At 42.0% G+C, this 20,088-nt stretch overlaps 2 protein-coding genes across 3 annotated transcripts in view; both read left to right on the top strand.

Annotated features, from left to right (window-relative positions):
• Nucleotides 1-20,088, top strand: part of pik3cd (phosphatidylinositol-4,5-bisphosphate 3-kinase, catalytic subunit delta) — a 103,104-nt gene that overhangs the window by 67,286 nt on the left and 15,730 nt on the right. The window lies entirely within an intron of this gene.
• clstn1 (calsyntenin 1) overlaps nt 1-20,088 on the top strand; it is a 41,278-nt gene that overhangs the window by 6,544 nt on the left and 14,646 nt on the right. For both annotated transcript variants that reach the window (XM_071907398.2, XM_078288272.1), the window contains exons 2-7: nt 9,718-9,840; nt 15,092-15,287; nt 15,892-16,100; nt 16,843-16,992; nt 17,517-17,702; nt 17,967-18,215. In XM_071907398.2, coding sequence (XP_071763499.1) covers nt 9,718-9,840; nt 15,092-15,287; nt 15,892-16,100; nt 16,843-16,992; nt 17,517-17,702; nt 17,967-18,215 — 1,113 coding nt within the window. The remainder of the gene's footprint in view (nt 1-9,717; nt 9,841-15,091; nt 15,288-15,891; nt 16,101-16,842; nt 16,993-17,516; nt 17,703-17,966; nt 18,216-20,088) is intronic.

The raw sequence follows: 20,088 nt of genomic DNA, 5'->3' as shown, positions 1-20,088 counted from the left end.
CAGTAATTGCATTACAGCTGCACTGCAGTGTAAGTCTTAGGTGGCGTTCACATGGGACATTTGGCATCTGTCACATTCACAGACAAGTCTGCATTGAAACCACCTCGGCTGCGTTGTGGGCGGGTCCGAAACCTTTTGAAGCAGTCTGTACAAATTTCATTGGCTCATGATGTTCTTTAATGGATGACCTTTGCCTGCGCTCCATCAAAAGTTCAACTAGTTTAAGCTTTTTTGACTGACTGGGTTGTGATATTTTCATGCACTGAACTCCCTCAATCCAATGCCATCCATCAACACGTAGGTCTATTGAAATACATGGGATATTGTCCCTTATATGACGCATCACAAATGTCATGTGTACATCGCTACATTAGTAAGCTTTACATGTAAGAAACAAACACGATGTCTTGCTGTCTGCCAACAAATGCTAGATATGAGCTGAATGGATGCCTGAACGCCTGGCTGTGTCACCGTCATTACACAACAAGCCCTGAGAGGTTCCCAGGCATTATCAGGCTTCATCTGATAATCACAGACTGATCATCTGCTGTGGTGACGCTGCTGCAGTCTGGGCAGCTGTGGTGTGTTTCTCTGGTTGGCCTAGTGCGACCAGTAGCCTGTGAACACGCTGCCGTCATCTTATCTGGTTAGGTCTGCGCCGGTAGTGAAGGTTATACAGTAGCTAGACACGTGCAAAGCTTTTGGCGAGACACAATGTTTTTTTTCCCTATAAAGAAGAGACGTCACAGCAGTGACACAGAGGGAGAGAGAGAGTGTGTGGGCGTCCCATTGAATCTCAGGATTACCACGACCTATTGTGGCCCTCAAATTCTCACAGGAAGTATTTCAGCACGGTTAATAGGTCAAACTGTATAGGTTAGGTTTCAATAAAAGATCTGGGCTGCCATAAAGGGGCTTTTGTTTTTGTGCCCCTGCGAATGGGTCAATATTTTACTCTGTCTTTTGTAGCTATATGAAAGAGGAGTGCAGGCGTTTCTAGCTGGAGCGTTTGTCAGGTTTTTTGACGGCGTCACACTGTTGAATAAGTGATTTCACAGTAAATGTATGAATCTTAACACATTGCCTTGAGGTTGATTTGAAATGATTCCTGTTCCCTTCTGAAAGACAGTCGACAGATTATCCACAGACGTTTTTATGCAAAGGGATGAGGGCCCTATCAAGGCTTTACCTTTACTATACGATACCATTTATTGTCCAGAGGGAAATTCAGTCACAAGGCCGGCACAGAAAATACAGTGCACACCATAGTGGATAATAAATGGTTTTATATCATAGAGGGCCTGATATATATGAGCATATTCGTCTCCTTACTAGAAACATGGTGGACTATCCTCCTCCTCCTCCTCCTCCTCCTCCTCCTCATAGTTCAGGCCAGAGTGTTTGAAGTGGGTCTAAGTACTGATGATCTCTATTTAAGCTGCACAATTATGGCTGAAATGATGATTACGATTATTTTGCTGGATATTGTGATCGCAAATATTAATCATGATTGTAATAAAATTATTTTACTGCATTTTTTGCGTCTTAAAATGCCTACTGTAGTTGAAAATAGTCAAGATGTGTGGATCTAAATGAAATGAAATGTTCAGTATTGCAGATATTCCATTATTGTTTGAATTCAATCGCAGCATAAATCGATATATATACAGTTCTACACAATCAGTGGTGCAGTCCTGGCCACTGTTCATTCCATCTGTATTTACGCTGCTGGTGGCGCAGACTGAGAGCTGATCAGTAGATGGCTTGGCTTGGCGCAGCACAGCCCGGCACACACGGTCTCACCATGTAGATTATCCTCGTCCACCCGTGCCAGGAGTCAGCTGTGTTTCAAATCCAGCAAACCCTGCTCTCTCTCCAAAATGTTAACATCACAGCTCTCCCTCTATTTTTCATTTGGACACGTAAACAGACGAGCGAGGAAGCGACAAGAGTGTTGTTGGGACGGATGATGGTTGCCTCTCTACTCGTGGTATGGTGGTATCATGTTCTTATAATTAGTCAAGGCAAGGAATTATTTAGATTAGACATGCATAGAAAGAAAACGATAATAGCTTGTAAACAGGATTCTGTCCCAGAGGCTTTTTCTTACAGCCTTCATTCCTTTTGTTTGCCGTCTTGCTAGGCCTTTGACCTCGTGAGTGAATGAAATAAGACGCATCCCATTATGGGATTAAATGTCAGTGGCTTTATGTGCTGTGTAACAGGATTGCATACCAGGTACAGTGTTGCCCGGGTGTGAGTGGGTCCAGTTGCCCACCATCTGTGTGTGTGTGTGTTTGTCCCCGGCTTCTGACACATCATTAATTTCTCAAAGGCTCTTGAAGGAATTTTTAGGCTTCTGTTTCTGCCGGGACAGGGCTTCATTTGTTTACTAAATGCTCTGGGTTTAGCAGAGTGTCTCCTGAGTTTATTAGCCATGCTGGAGGTAAATCTAAGGTCTCTATATTTTGTCCCCCAGTGTATAAATACATACAGTGTTTATTTATTAGGGTTCAACTGATATGGGTTTCTGAAGGCAGATGCTGATATTTAAGCTGCTTATAGCCAATATTTTGTGCTAATATTCAGTATCTTTAAATTATTCCATGTTCATGTCAAGTATTCAGTGTTTCCCACCACAGTTTTATTTATGACACGGTGGAAAAGCCTCAGAAACAGCATGTAGACCATCATGTGACACTAAAACTCTCTACTGAAACCCAGACTAATGAAATTCTTTTACGGTTAGCAGCTATTTCAGGCAGGGTGACTCACCACAGCTTTTCAGCGGTTAGGGAGACTCTGGGATAGATTAGTACCTTTTTAATATGAAGATTTGATTAAAAAGAAAAAAAAACATTATTCAACAATTAAATGAAAGAAAATAAAAATTGAATTACTGGTTTTATAGACTGTTTTTATGTAGCCCATGGTGAGAGAGAAACCGACATTGACTAGTCTATTTAATATCCAATATTTAATAAAAGGCTAATATCGGCCTGATATATCTATTTCCTAACTCTAATATTTATCTGGATGCCCAAGTTTTCTTTGTGCCAGAAATGGGATGATGGGTCACCAAAGTCCATTTTTATCCTTAACGCCATTATGTATGCATGCATTCACAATGATGTAATACAATGATGTCATATTTTGTAGCCAGCCCCATCTCTTTACCCCTTGATGTCATTTTTGCTCCTATCAGTCTGCACTGTTGTACGATTAGACGCATTAAACGGGCTTAATGAGCCGCCATCCTTAATGTTTGGCTTTCAAGGCTTTCAATGTTGTAACAGTTGAACGGTTTGAACATTACAAGTCTCACAGATTTTTCTTTTGTCTTCTCTCCTCATGATTTGAGAGGAATGCGAAGCTTTCATGGTAAACACAGGAAGGCAATTTGCTGTTCAGCTGTTATTTTCAATTGATTTTCAGTTGTAGCCGAGGCAGATTTAAAGTGTCTCTCTCTGATTACAAAATGATTGTGCCCTGCATACCATGGACTTTGAAATGTGCTGCACAAGAAAGTAGATGAAATGTTTTCCATAGACAATTGAACAGGCATTTTGACTTGCATAATGTTGACCCACATTGTTTTGACCTCCTTAGGTTCAGACTTGGCACGTCAGGATTTAGGACGACGATTTCTTTTTGCCCTTCTACATGGGACTAAGCAACATGTGACACACATTTTGTATCACCTTTTGTAATGGTGTAATATCAGATCATGGTTGACTATATTTTCAGTTTTCAGTTGTATTCTCATAGCAAACCATACTTGAATTTAAATGTAACACTTCTCACAGATGATCTCACATTCACAGCACCTGTACAAGAGCTTCATTATAGATACATGGTTCATTCATAACTACTGATTAAATCCCTGACTTATGTCAGCATTCATTAGCTGTCCCTGCAATATTCCTGTAAATATAATTAGTGATGGAACAGTGTGTCAGTTTGAGTAAAATATTCAATATAAATGTCCCCTGGCAATTACCATTTTGAACTAAAACACATGCTTTGGGGTCAACCAATAAAATTCATGTTGTTTTTCAGTGCTTGTATGCTGTCTGTTACAGCAGACACAGCACATCTATTTAAGTGCTTCTGAGGGCATCGTATTCTGCAGTATTTTAGAGCAGGCTCGATCTGTTCAGTGCTGGTTATTTATAAAAACTATCAGGTTGAGGTTTCACTATCTGCAAGTGGTTTCATCTGGGTGGAGGACTAATAGACTCCCGGTCATAATTGGAGCAGTGGTGAGTGTGCACTGCATCAGATGAATTAGTTCCCCCAAGTTGAAGTAAGAAAATGGCGTTCTGCCATGCCAAACAGCCTCAACTCTGCCACGGCAGCAGGCCCTTTACAAACCGTATCAACCACTTCAAAGGCCCGTTCCTAATCTCATTCCCATCTCAATCCTAAAGCTTCCCCTCCTTCTGAAGGCTAGCCACTCCCTTATAATACAGATAATAATAACATGGCATTCACATTCTCTGAAAGCAGGAATGGCTTTAAATCATCCAATTAGCACCGGCAAGAAGAATAATGGTTTCTGCATTTGTGCAAATTAGTGCTCAATTTCTCTGTTGCTCTGTGTCACATGTTCTGTGTGAAGCAAGTCGCAGCACAACAGATGTTCCTCCCATTCACTGCGGCTCGGAGGGAGATGATGAAGCTATCTTGTCATAAGGGCCTTGTTGGCAATTTCACACAATGTATGTGTGCATTTCACGCTTTGGATTCAATCGTGTTTTAGATTGCATTTCACGGGAGGTGTCTGTGAGCGAAAGGAGCTTTGATTTTAACGATGATCCGCAGCAGTCTTGCGGTTTGCTTTGAATTTGTTAAAGGCCTCCGGGAGTCTGGCTCGTTCGTTTTCGTGCCTACAGTCACCCCCGTCATAATTTTCTGCATAATAGTCCGCCATCTGTGAGCATATCCGTATTTTCTCCTTCCTTATTATTTCAACTGATCTGTGTTGCCCATCATACAGCCTGTATTTGTAGTATGACTCATCTCTCTAAGGCTGAACTTGAACAACCCAGCACAAGGTTGATTGGCTGCGGCAGAGATGTCCGACTTCCAAATCACCACATTTTGTTTTACCTGTGCCAGCGGGCATTTAGATGGCAGATTTTACACTGGGTGAAATACACAGATTAAAGTAACACTCTTTTTCAAGTCTCAAAAGTTGGTGAAGGTGCAGATACACACCACAAATGTTGGACATAGTGCTGTTAGATTAAGGAAACACACTATTCTGTATCCTCCTTGTTTGGCTCAGTCAGAGGTTATTGGTTAGGATTAGCCCGAGCTGTTTTCCATGAACCTGTTGTGAGAATGCTGCTTGCTATAGAAAGCAAGCCGTTTTAATGGTGCTGGTGACAAGCAGCGAGCCAATGTCGTACCAATCAGTGGCAAGCCTGGTTGAGTTGACCTCAGTGGAGCCATGGACAAATGGGAGGCCCGCATGTGACCGGGCTAACAGTTCCTCTGAGAGGTCGGGATTCTGTGGAAGCTAAAGCAGATTATTGTAGTAGTCTGGCCTGGCAATCTGTCTAAAGACAGCCGCTGCACTTCAGGTCACGAGACACACAGCAAAGACGATTTATTGGACTTGATCGATTCCAAGTTACTGGCAAAGACAACGACTTGTCCTCACAACCTTCTTTCTGTGCGGTCAAGTAAGGCACAATCACCAAATGTTCACCTGCTATATTACATTCTAACCACTATTTATACAGGACTAGTATTACCTGGGGATGTCAAGTGGTAATAATTTCTGAGGTTGTCAGTAATTTAAATTATGTGCAATTCTGCCATATCTGTAATTGGTTAAATAAAAATTCCACCACAGATTAAGTTTACCTGCTGTATTTTTGCAAAGGCAAATACAAATCCTCTGTGAATGAACAATCATGTAATTTCAGGGGCAAAAAAGCTGGTTTGCAGTACATTTTTAACAAGGAAATTGTTACTTTTTTACTGTTACTAGTGCTTATGAAAATTTGTTACAGGACACACTGGAGTTGCTCAGTCCTTTTTTTTGTCCTTGGTAATTTGTCATAACTAGATTTTAGAACTAGATTTTACTGAGCAATTAACACATTGTGTCATTTTATTTTTGCTCAAGGCAGTGCATTAAATGTTGTTGTTCATGTCATTAGGCATATTAACATGTATAATTTGTGCATTTTGGCAAGTTTGGGCATGTGTCTAGTTCCATCTTCAATCTTAGGATACCCCAGTATGAACTTATCGATCTGGAAAATTGGAGTTTGGTGGGTAATTCTCAACTCCATTTTGTGCCTATACAATACCAGTCCTGTGCAAATAGCTTGTAATTAATTTTCAGTGATTGTGTAATCACTGAAAAATGCTCTAAATTACGTAATATCACATAATAGTAATTTGTTTCGCTGAAATTGGATTTGGCAGACGGATGTTTAACGTCTTCTTTAAATGCCCCCATCAGTTCTTTATGATTTTATAGGCTCTTTCTTATCAGGATACTGTTAGGAGCCTATAATATATTGATTGTAACTCTGATTGTGGCGCCTGACATCAAGCCTCTTCCCATTAGTGAGACGATGACTATCAGCTGTTGAGACATTCTACAAAAAAAAAGCTGCAGTAGATTTAATTTCACTGTGCAAAATGCATTACAGTGAAGAGAATTAACTATAATGGCTCTAAGGGGGAGATTTTTATGCTACCATTAATTCTGGATGTGTTGTGCAGCTCTGTTATCATCTCCAATGATATGAATGAGTGCAATTTTTAAACCTTTTGTAACATTTAGTTAATAAACGTAACGTCCCCTCAGTGACATAGTTGTAGACAAATTATTAACTGGGCTCAGGACAAACTTTTCCATTGGTGCTACCAACAGTTTTGGTTGGTGGCACCAGCAGATCATTTGGCGGCATCAATACTGTGTACTGGAGACTGCCTCACACAATAATTAATGTGCTGTCTTTTGAAATATGTTGCCCATTGAAATGAATGTTGTTGTGCCTAGAACATGTCATTGTTCTCTGTTAATTGGATAAACATAGATGACGTGCTACAGTAACTAATGAAGCAACAACATTGGGCAACAACAGTTTTTGGTTTTGTCATTTGTTAGTGCTGAAAAACTAAAACTGTCTCAATTCATGGACTGAATCCTCATTTGTTTGTAACCACAAGGTCTATTCCAGACAACCAAAGCAGAATCCGTCTGCCTCATGACAGACCTGAAAAAATATTGCACACATAACCAAACCAAGTGACACTAATGGTTGGACAAATCTCTGCAACAGTGTAATCGATAGAGAAGCAAGGGAGGCAATGGGCCAACTGTAGATTTGAGTAATTGGCTGTTTTTCATTAGTGATCAACTTAGTGCCCTGTCTGACAGAACTGACCTCTGAAATGGGGCTCAGTTTACTACATAGTGTATTAGTTTGTATGTTATAAATAAACAGGTCAGTACATATATGCACTGAATCAGAAATTGATTCAGAAATACTAAAATGAAAAGATATGCTGTGCAGATACCTGCACAACTGTCTCACTTATGCTGCCTTCAAGTGTCCTTGTAAGCTCCTACTTCTGTAAATATCATAAATAAGTCGTAAATATGACTTGATGCCCATTCAAGTGCTTTTGGTTGGAAATGATAACAAAATGGACCATGTGACAGTAGTTTTTGGAGGCTGTTTTATTTTAGAAATCAAGCGGCACAGTGCTACTTTGTCCTACAGTGGCAAAATGGAGAAAATGTGCATCAGGCATGTTATTGATGTTTTAATACAAGACTTTTACCATCAGTTGCTGACGCGGATTTCATACTCTTCGCTTTTAAACATCATATCTCAAGAACTTGGGTATCATAGAAAATTCCCACTTTTCCAGTTGTATTTACCACTTTGTTGGGTCGTGCATGTGCGCTCTATTTTAGCAATTATGATATTTCCGACAGCACTTGAATGTAGCATTAGTTTCAAGAAATATTTCTCCGCAAATCCAAAAGAAAGCTCTCCATACCACCTCTGGCAGATTATGATGCTTTTTAAATCTTATTCCAAGCTTTAGTCATGGCTGAGATAGATTATTATTAACCTGAGGTGGATTATTAATTAACCAGGACAGTTTCCTACTTTGTATTCATTACATTTGGGCCGCATGCATACAGCCTAGGCGGTGTTCGACCTACGCCAAAGTAAAGTACGTTTAATTAATTGATTTTCTGCTTTTGGTTGTTGAGGCTATCACAGCGGGTTGTGGTTAGCATGTATTAGATTGAGTGTGTGACCCGGACAAATTGAATTCATCAGACTGTTTACATTGAAATTGATTACCTTCTGAAAGAGGACATTGGGGTTTAGACGAGGGCAGAGAGACAGCCGTACTGAACAGAGCTCAACCAGCTCTGCTGTTATAAAATGGACTAGTCTTCATCAGGAATCGCCTACATTCTTCAATAGCTGTAAAAAAAAAACACAAAACATTGCCTTTGTCTTTTTGTATGTGGAGAATAGAATTAATCAAAAATGACTTTCACAGACTGGGTCAGTGCAACCAAAGAAAAAAATCAGTGGCACTACTGGAAAAATGGGTCGCAAAATGCAATGAAATGGTTGCTCTCTGGATCCCTGATTAACATTAGATGATGTCATGTTTCTACTAAGGCTGCCATAACAAACTGCAGGTAATGGGTCATTTGGAGGTACTGGTGTTGCCATCTTGAGTCTAAGCAGAGGACATGTGCCTGGTCCAGTTAGCTCTCCCAGCTCCTCTGTCTCCCACAGTGTGCTGTCAGCCCCGGTCAGCATCGCCTACAGCATGATGCGGATCAGTAGCACGGGGAGGCCGGCCGCTCCTCTGACTCTGGACTGGGCACATATTGGCTGTAAAAGAGCTCCATCTCCCCTTGCCTCGACGCCGTTTTCTAATCCAGCCCAAATGTGTCACTCACTGCAGCTTTTTCTGCAGCCGCCAGCTAAAACAGAATTCTGTCTGCAGCTGGGTTGTTTCCCAGGCCGACTCGAACGCAAAGCCGTAATGAGCCCAACTGCTGCTGTACACACACACTGGGCTGAAAGTCCTGGCCAGAGCCTTAATCATCCCAATGATACCCCTGTCAAACCTCATTCACTAATATGGATCGCGGTTGTGTCTGTCTCTCGGAACATTACCTGGAACAGGAAGGGCTATCATTAATCTTCTACAAACAATTTGGCTTCAGTTTAGATAAATTGAACAATACAATGTCAGCACATTATAGATTAGGGATGGGCACCCGTGTGTGATGGAGGGCTAAGAGTGTGCAGGTTTTCATTCCATCCGAACACACCAGCTGATTTCACTCATCAGTTCCCCCTGAAAACCCAAATACCCTTGCCCACCCCTGTTGTAGATGGTGCTAAGGACTTTCGGATTCTTTGATTACGTTTGATGCTTCTAAAAATATAATGAAAAACACCTAAACCTCCCTTAAAATGGTTGTTGAGCTGCACAGTGATAAAACATAGAAGTCAAGTGATTGTGAGAAAACGCAGGTGAAATCCGATTATTAAAAGCGCAGAAAGAAGAGATGCAAATTGCTAATTAGTGCAGGTGAGAGGAAAACAGAAGGGGCTGGGCCCATGAAGACATCTCGCCCCAGGACAGGAGTTGTTATTAAAGACTATACACTGATATTTTGTCTCTCTATCTCTCCTGCAGTTAATAAGCACAAACCATGGATTGAGACGACGTACCACGGGATCGTAACGGAAAACGATGACAAAGTACTACTGGACCCGCCTCTCATTGCACTGGACAAGGACGCTCCGCTGCGCTATGCAGGTGAGAGAGGAGGTTTAACGCCGCTGCTGTTTTCTGTATTTCTCCCAGCTTCACTTTACCCCGAATTACTCTCCTTTCTTCTCATTTCACGTAAAATAAAAGAGAACACATACCAAGCGCCGCGTACCCTAAAGATCTTTCTATACACGATTGGACACAGAGGACCTGTTCATCTGAGAGTAGAGAGAGAGAGAGAGAGAGAATTTGAGAGAAGTTGCAAGTGAATTGATGTGTACTTTGGAGAGACGTGATCATATTGCACATGGATTATTTATAGACTTAACTGAAGAGTCTTGTAAATCAGACAGAAAGGAGCTTTACTTATGATGAGGGAAGTGCAACTCTAAATCTAGTCTCAGTGTGATGCTTTTGTGATCATGAGTGCTTCATGTTTAATGTGTCTCTCTTTCACGTTATAAATGAACACTCTTGTATACCACAAATTACATTCTTTCATATATTTTCTGTGCTATTTGAGTTTATATGTATACATTATCATTCACTCAGTACCGAAGGATAGAATAACTGTCAAATCTTACCTACTTTCTTTGTTGCATAGCCGTTCAGTTTATGCACTTCTGGTAGCAGACATATCTGCTTAGATGCCATTCTGCATATTAGATATTTTACGACACGGCTGTACACAGCTGGCCCCCATATCTCCTACATTGGCCCTTTTGATATCCAGATCAATCAAAATTCTCTTTAATGTTTTTTTTTTTTTTTTTTTGTCCCGGAGGAGAGGCACAATTAGAGTGCTTTATGTGCCAAGGCAGCATTAAGCCTGGAGTTTTTAATCACATCAGGATTGACTTTGGCCAGGATTCAAAGCGCCATGGCATTGGAAATGATTTCCCTCCATCCCTCCACTAGTTCTGTGATCTTTTGTCAGCTACTCCCTTCCTACCCAACGCTCCCACTCGCCTTCATAAGACCATTTTTATCTCAGATTACTTCCACTGATTAAATTAGTAAGCTTTTTACCATCCAAGTGACTATCCTAAAGAAAATGTCACATGTTATTCTTCACAAAGTTCTGTTGTATGAAATTGGATTGTTTCAAAACAGATTCATACTACCTTTTGACTCAAACAGCAAATCAGCAAAGAGCCCATAATTTCAGAGGGAGTGGAATCGAATAGTATTCCCATTCACTGCATGATGTCCGTCTCCTTTCACAGTAAATTAGCGTTCAGTACAGAGCTCGGCGCACGCTCTCTCCTTTCAGTCGGGGCTCCCTTTTTGATGAGCGGGGCTTTGCAAATGGACAGTGTGTCCCTGCGAACCGCAATCTGGCTTCACGTGGCAGTGGGGGTGACTGTCTCTGCCGTGCCAACCTCCTCCCAGTCAGTCCCACTCCGTGCCAATAAACAAGGTTCGCTGTGGAGCTGACCATCGGGCCGCGGATGCTCAATCACTCAAATCACTAGATACCAGAGTGAATAGGTGAATGTATGGCGTGTGGGAGGGCATATGTGTTCGTGTGTGTATTAGCATGATGTAGTACTGTAGAACTGGTTTTAAAGGTCCCATATTTTACTGTTTTTTTTTTTTTTTTTTAGACACAGTTCCCTATGGTCTTTAAAAAACCTTTGTGAACTGTACAGCAAAAAACACCTAAATCCAGCTTTTGTAGTGTATGTTGCAGCCTTTCATCGTCTCCATTGCAAAGAACAGGCTGTTTTCTGTGGGCGTTGATTTTATGCTAATGAGCCGCTGCTCTGATTGGCCGCCTCATCAGAGGGGTGGGCTTTCGGCTCTGACGAGAAAAGCTAGAAAATGAGACTCGGTGAAGTGGGAGTGGTTATTCACCTTGAGGTGATCAAATGCATATTGTCAGCCCTGAGTGATGTCACTAATCGAAATGGCTTGTATAATCACATGATTTTTAAATAAGGAAACTACGGCAAAACAGGAGCAGTTTCAGATTTCACATTTTCTCTGCTATTGGATACAATAACAAAATGTTTACATATAGAAGGGCAAGGAAAAAACAGTTTTGTACAATATGGGACCTTGGGGTAGCAGTCTAAGTGTGTTTGTGTCGGAGTGTGTGTGTGTGTGTGTGTGTGGTGGGTCCAGCGAGGCAGATCGGAGGAGAAACGCTTGAAACCCAAGCCCTCGCAAGCTTGAAAATGAGCTCGGCACTCATGGATGGCTGTGCTCAAGAACAAGCGAGGGACACAAAACACGGAGCTTTTACCCACGAGATTTGGGTTACGCGCTCGCTGCAGGAACACTAGACGAGGTGACAGGAGAAAACGCTCTTCTCTAACAACCGCTCGCCTCGTTTCTGCATCTACAGCATAATTCCTGCTAAGGGGGGGAACAACAGCTGCCACACAGCTGAATATGCATCGACTCGTTATTCAATTAATATTCTCACATGCATAATTCGCTGTGTTTATGTAGCGCCAGAAGATAGCTGAACACTGCAGGTCAGGAGTTGTATAATCAATATATAACAGTCATCGTGATAGCAGAAGCAGGAGGTTAGCGGCCCTGACCAGTGAAATGCGGAGGAATTCCCCGAGCTGCGGTGTGAGCCGGTCATTAGAGCCGGGGTGAACACGGAGGCCCTCAGCACCCATTGCATGACTGACCCTGAACAGCAGCCTCTAATGGGAAATCCATTTCTAATTGTCTAGGTGAAAACAAAATGGTCAGGTCCAGCCCACAAGAGGCCCTGACTGGGCTCTAAAACAGTCAGCCGAGCAGAAAAGGACTAAAATGGATATAAGCTTTAGAGCTGCATTGTCGATCATTTTTTAGAAGTGTGCTTGAAGATGTCTTCTTACTGCAGTATCACCTTGCTTATAGACACTACCTGTCAAAAGTTTGAACACATGCATTTTTCTTTATTTTTACTATTTTTCCCATTTTAGAATAATAGTAAAGACATCAAAACTGTGAAATAACACAAATGGAATTATGCAGTGACCAAAAAAAGTGTTAAATCAAAACTATCTTATATTTTAGATTCTTTAAAGTAGGCGCCCTTTGCCTTGATGGAAAGGCAAAGGCTTTGGAAAGAAATTCATACATAGGCATCAACTTCACTATTTATATTTGTCTAAAAAACAAGCATTTAAGCATAAGCCTTTAGATCAAAATGGCTTTAAGAGCATGAAAAACATAGTACATTCAATCAGGTGTGTCCAGACTTTTGACTGGTGGTGTGTATTTGAATGATTATCAAGTAAAGTGAGTCAATCAACCAAGCAACCAGGTTTCAGAAACCATATGTTCAGTGAGAGATGAACTTGATGTATGTTGAACGACACTGACAGCAACTGACTTAACAAGCATGAATTACTGAAAATAAGGCTGATATTAAAAATGTGAGTTTCCTGTCAGTTGCCATTTGAAATTCTGTCGCATTTTCTCTAGTTGTTTCTTCCAAGAGTTTGCCTGAACCATTAACAAAACAGCAAAGACTTGGACAGAAGTGGCTTTTCATAGATGTCTTTTTAACCCCTTCTTCCTTTCAACTTGTGCTTATGAGAAACTGAATATGAAATCTTCTCCAAGTGATTGTGTAAGCATATGGCAAGAGTATGTTTCCTTCCTGTCCTCTCTGTATAATCTCTGAACTTCTGCCTCTTCCTTGACTGATCTGGGTTTATCTTTTCTCCCTTCCTTGTAGAGAGTTTTGAGGTGACCCTCACCAAAGAAGGTGATGATGGGCTCTTTCTTCTGCCTTGTGCTCAGTTGTTACTATTAACCCACTAACGCAAAAAAAAAAAACAGCATCCACACTTTACACAGAAACTCCTGTCATGCTCTGTAATCTCCTCCCCATTTGGTTTCTCAACTTTACGTTTTTTCTCACCCTGAATTTTTTGGAGTTCCAACAACTGGATGAAAAGTGTGATGTGGGGCTGAGTGTACTTAGAAATATCTGTGCATGAGACATCCATTGCAGTTTGCAGACCCTAACAGTTTTTCAGCTGTAACCAGGGAAAAGAAAGTCTCTTTGAAAACAGGAGTTCTCAGTCATGTTGCTGCCATTTTGGCCAATTAAATCCTTTCAATCAACCATTATGAAAGGCAAAGCCAATTTCAAGCCGATTTACTAAGAGAATAAAATCTAAAATGCCAAATTGATTTCACAACCTGTCAACACTCATAATAAATGCAATTGGAACAGGAATTAACACAATTGGTATTTAAGAAGATCAAAATCCTGAAAATGTAAACCTGTTTTGAATATCTGTATACCATAAAGGCATCAACTGTAGATCTGTGCAGGTACAATGACTCCTGTGGACTCTCCTGACATTTTAGAGTCTTCAAAGGAAAGCCGCTGAGATTGTTAACTAATGCAAACTCTCTCTGCTGCAAAGTTTCTGTTGTTGCATCCTTTGCCTTAGTGGGATTCTTAAGTTAATTCTCCACCACTAATCTCTACCATAGCATGGCTGCAGTTGTCATTTGATGTGGATGTCAAGCAAGTTGATATTTCTAACCCCAGTTCTCATCCAGTACTTTTTGTTTGAATACTGTTATTGTACCGATTCAGTTCTCTATGATTTCATTTTGTATTCATTTCTCAATAGTTTGGGGTGAGAGGCAAAATTGCACAGGAAGACTTCCCTTAATAAAAAAGAAAACTCTTTAATGGAGATGTTGTCCCAGAGGAACTTTGATTTTTAGGTTTTGATGACTGACTGAAATGGTGCCGGATCACCTTATCATAATGCTCTCTATTGTAAAGAATGTTTGTTTTTGTTTTTATTTCCTTTCTTTATTTTAATTATGGTTTGTCTTCTAAGATAGGGTGTAATTTTTTATTCATTGCACAGATAAATGATCTTCAACACAAATAGTGTTGTTCTCTTTGTACTACCTTACTTTTGAGCTTGGTTTTATGAGTTTGATTTGAGATATCTTTAAGTACTCCTGTGAAATGCCTGTCCACATCTTTTTCGGTTTTCTACCTGCATGACTGGATGCAATGTTATCAAGTGGCTTGGAAAAGACACTCAGTACTCAATGATACTAAATGTCCCACACCCTCTCCCAACTCCCTCAAGTACTCACCCATACAACAGTGCTTTTGGCTTCCTCCACAGACACCACCCACCCCAATCTACAACCCCCTGGCTCCCAAAACCTTTGGCTGATCTTATTTTGTATGCGTGAATTCATGGTTTCGTTGTTAACATAATCTTTTGGTTTGGAGAACGGAACTTCCCGCCTGCCATCAGTTATTCTGAGCAAACACTCCTTTGACTCTTGACGTGTTCAGGTGAGATTTGCGGCTTCAGGATCCACGGGCAGAATGTCCCCTTCGAGGCAGTGGTCCTGGACAAGTCCACTGGCGAGGGGGTCATCCGGGCCAAGGACAAGCTGGACTGCGAGCTGCAGAAGGAGCACACCTTCACCATCCAGGCCTACGACTGTGGGGAGGGTCCTGACGGAGCCAACATGAAGAAATCCCACAAGTAAGTCACCACAAGGAGTTCCACAAGGGCCTGTACCTGGCCTGAGAGTGTGTGTGTGTGTGTGTGTGTGTGTTCTCCTCTGCCTCGACCAAACTGTGTTCAGTTTGACTGTGTTTAAAGTAATCAGAGAGCAATCTGTTCTGCCCAGTGCATGCTGGGATAGGCCCCTGCCCCCTGTGACCGTGAAAAGGGAATAAGCGAGCAAAGAAAATGAATGAATGAGAAAAAGGAGAAAGGCTTTTCATTGCTAGGTCCATTACTTTGTTTAGAATCATATTGATTGGATGAGTCAGGCACTCAATCTTCTTCTTCTTCTTCTTCTTCTTCTTCTTCTTTTCCTTCTCCTTCCCCTCCTCCTCCACCTCTTCTTCTTTTTCTTCTTCTTCTTCTTCTCTTTCTTCTCGTTCCCCTCCTCCTCCACCTCTTCTTCTCCTCCTCCTTTTGCTCCTTCTTCTCCTTCTTCTTCACCTCTTCCTTCTCCTTCTCCTCATCCAGGGTAATAATGGAACACTTTGCCGTGTTTAAAAAAAAACAGTTAAGAAATCTGTTATTTTTCACCGTTCCTTTCGGTCACAGTGTCATAACCTGAACATCTCCCCATCAGGGCCACTGTCCACATTCAGGTGAACGACATCAACGAGTATTCACCGGTGTTCAAGGAGAAGTCCTACAAAGCCACGGTCATCGAGGGAAAGAAGTACGACAGCATCCTGAAGGTGGAGGCGGTGGACGCCGACTGCTCTTTCCAGTTCAGCCAAATCTGCAGCTACGAGATCGTCACCCCCGACGTGCCCTTCACCGTCGACAAGGACGGTAAGGACCTTCGCACAGCAGCCCGGTCTCAGTGTGTCTTGTCAAAAAAAAAAGCCGCAGGGTGCGTCTAAGAGCCACGATTTTATTGACTCAGATCACATTGTGTATTGATCTGCGTAAACAACGGTGCTGCGAGACTGTTGTTTAGGATTCACCACAGCCTGTTGCCCTCGGAGACGAGGACGGTCCCCTTGAAATGTCACCCAAGTCGATCAGACATTTGTCTCGGAGTGTAGGTTTATTTATCTTAATGTCTTGTAAAGAAAAATTAAAGACCTCACAGAAATCCAAGCTCAGTTGATGTGACTCTGATAAAAAGGAAATATGGACTGGGGTTATGTGAGTTGAACAGTAGCAGGATGCATAATGTTAGTGACTAGCAATTAATTAGTATTTTAGGGGGAAATAAGAAAAACAAAGAAGCTGAGATGAAATATGATTATAGCCAATCACTTTTTTAAAATCACCAGCATGCTATTCTGTCTTTATATACACATTACCTCGGTAATGAGCCGTAAAGCTTGCTAAGATGTCAATAAAAACATGTCCTGACTGCAGGTTGACTATGAAACACTCCTGGGGTTCACTTTATCACTTCATGTGGTTTTTAAGCCCTTGGTCTGAATAATTTGTGGTTTTCTTTATTTCCGACCACAGCTGCAGCTTTGAAATTAAACAAAGAGAAGCACTGGCGCTCATTCTGTGTGTGTGTGTTTTTTTTTTTTCTTTCTGCTTTGCTCAGGCTTCATCAAGAACACAGAGAAACTTAGCTACGGCAAAGAGCGCATGTACAAGCTGACTGTGACCGCCTACGACTGTGGAAAGAACCGCGCCTCCGAGGACGTTCTGGTCAAGATCAGCGTCAAGCCCACCTGCAAGCCCGGCTGGCAAGGTATCAAAGCTCCCCTCTGCTCCCTTAAGCCCGCCAACACCATCACTTACTGTTTGGGCGTGTCTCTGTGTTAAACAAAAGCACTCCTCCGTACACGGCGAGTACACACTGTGTGCCGTTGTCAAAAGGTTATTTAACTCCTTTGAGCCGTAAGCCCTTTTATCATGTCTGAAAGAACTGAACTGAAGCACTCCTGAATGAATAAGTATTATCGACAGCCCCTCCATCGACTGGCTGCCTGTTATCGTTTCTGTGCTGAAGGGCATCTTCTCTCTCTCTCTCTCTCTCTCTACTATCTCTCTCTCTCTCTGTCTCTCTCTCTCTCTACTATCTCTTTCTCTCTCTCTCTGTCTCTCTCTCTCTCTCTCTCTCTCTCTCTCTCTCTTTTCCTCTCTCTCTGTCTCTCTCTCTCTCTCTCTGTCTCTCTCTGTCTCTCTCTCTCTCTCTCTCTCTCTCTACTATCTCTCTACTATCTCTCTCTCTCTGTCTCTCTCTCTCTCTCTCTCTCCCTCTCTCTCTCTCAGGCTTCAATAAGAGGATTGAGTACGAGCCTGGCACGGGCAGCCTGGCCCTTTTCCCCAGCATGCACTTGGAGACCTGCGATGAGCCAATCACCTCCATCCAGGCCAGTATTGAGCTGGAAACCAACCATATTGGAAAAGGCTGCGACCGAGACACCTACTCCGAGAAGTCCCTGCACAAGCTGTGCGGTAAGTAACCACTAGCCAAACATTTGATGTATATCTTCCAGTTAATCATTGTGCGTAGTGAGTTTAATTTATCTAATCGGAGACTCCACTGTAAACAGTTATTGTTGGTGGTGCAATGTTGGAATCGATCCCCCTTGTTGATTAATTTGATTCGATTACCCAGTGAGGTATAATCATTAGATGAGCAAACTGAGCCATCTTCCTCTGTATTCGTGGTCATTTTTGGGTCTAAATCGGCCTCTCTCCTCCTGCGTCCGGTTTCAGGCGCCAGCGCCGGCACTGTGGAGCTTCTGCCCGCGCCCAGCAGCTCTGCCAACTGGACGGTGGGGCTGCCCACCGACAACGGGCACGACAGCGACCAGGTGTTTGAGTTCAACGGCACCCAGGCCATCAAGGTTCCCGAGGGCGTGGTGAGCACCAGCCTGAAGGAGCCCTTCACCATCTCCGTGTGGATGAGGCACGGCCCCGGGGCCCACGAGAAGGAGACCATCCTCTGCAACTCTGACAAGACAGGTAACGGCCCCGCATGAGAGCCGAACTATTCCAAAGCTGACGAAAATAAAAGGTGATAGCACCACCTGTACAGCAAGTCCCGGTTCAAATTTCAATTTGTTTCAAGCTTTGTTTTCTAAGGTAAATTTGACACGGTTTACAGTAAAAACGTACAATAGGGGCTGGTGGATCAGTGGTCTAAGGTGCGTACCATGTAATGGCGACGTCCTGGGTTTCGAATCCAGCCCCATGTCATCCCCATCTCTCTTCCAATCTTCCCTGTCTCTCTCAACTTTGAACTATCTAATAAAGGCAAAAATGTCAAAAAAAATAATCTTAAAATAAAAAAAAACAAATAAAGGTAATGGCACTACCTGTACTGCATCAAAGTAAGATATATTTGACAGGGTTTACACTAAAAACTCACAATGAACATACAAAAATAAAGGTGATAGCACCACCTGTACAGCAAGTCCCGGTTCAAATTTCAATTTGTTGCAAACATTATTGTTTTGTGAGGTAAATTTGACACGGTTTACAGTAAAATCACACAATAGGGGCGTCCTGGTGGCCAGGTCCTTTGTCACATGTCATCCTTCTCTCTCTCTCTCTCTCTCTCTCTCCCAGTCTTTCCTGTCTCTCTGAATGTTGAACTGTCTAATAAAGGCAAAAAAAAAAGCCCCAAAAATAATCAACACGGAACAAAAACACACACGATAAACATACATAATAAAAAGCAAGAAAAACACAATAAAACCAATAAAAAGTGGTTGATAAGACCAGATGGGTAGATATCATATCTGGTGTCTGCGGAGAGAATCATAACCGGCATTTAGTTGTTTGGGCATGTAAGTTAAAGTAGCACACTAGGGATGTTTCGGCTCATTATTGCGGCACATATGGCGTCTGAAAATAACCCACTAATAGAGACATAACGTACCTTCAGGCTGCAATCAGTGAATGTGCTCAGCTGGCTGTCTAACACATCGAAACACACTCCTCTCGCATTTTTCTTTCTCACATCTTCTGCAGAATGTTTGCTGCTTTCATTGCTGACCTTTTCATTTTTTATACTAGTCCTAATGTTTTGTGTGTGTGTGTGTGTGTGGTCACAAGCGCCTTGATCTTATTGACCGTAAAGCCCCAATGTCTCCCATAACCAGTGAGAGGGGGAGGCGGTTCATCACTGCTCCCCAACCGCTTATATAAGACGGATTACATCAGAACGGCTTGTGCCTTCGACCGGAAGCTTCCATACCCATGATCTCAGTAACATTTATGACCTCCATTCAGCACAGTTTTCCATAGAAAGATGAACAATACATAGTAGACCAAGATCTGTTCATTTCTTAAGCATTTTGGTGGCATGAGTGATCTAAATACACCTCAACTGTGCAGCCTGGACTACAGTAAATAAATTAAATTAATAAATTAAGTCTTGGGGCGACTTCTTTAGTGCCAGGGCAGAGATGTTTCTGCAGCTTCATTGTCCCTCACTATGGATACTGTAATTCCCCAAAAATGATTGCCAAACGATTGCCCCTGCTTCCAGTCTTCCTTCTGACATTTGATACGTGTTACCATGTTCATGTAAGTGCGTCCCACTGTTGTTTGTGGCGTGAATCTTAAATAACTGATGAGAGAGAGACAACAGGCCTAATGAGGGGATGACGGCTTCAACAGGCTGTGCAGTTGAAACTATCCTAGGACTATAACCTCACTCTCTTATCAGAAACACAGCACATGACATCATGATATGACATATTGGCTTATAACCTATCAATGCTATAGTCATATAGATGCATATTAACAGAAGTTATTATGTAAATGATTTGAATCCTTTTAAAACAAGCAGTTGGCTTTTTCTAGGAAGATTGCATATCTAGTTCAGTCC

The sequence above is a fragment of the Centroberyx gerrardi genome, chromosome 14 (assembly GCF_048128805.1).
Source record: "Centroberyx gerrardi isolate f3 chromosome 14, fCenGer3.hap1.cur.20231027, whole genome shotgun sequence".
NCBI classification, from domain to species: domain Eukaryota; kingdom Metazoa; phylum Chordata; class Actinopteri; order Beryciformes; family Berycidae; genus Centroberyx; species Centroberyx gerrardi.
This window is presented reverse-complemented; position numbering and strand designations above follow the sequence as displayed.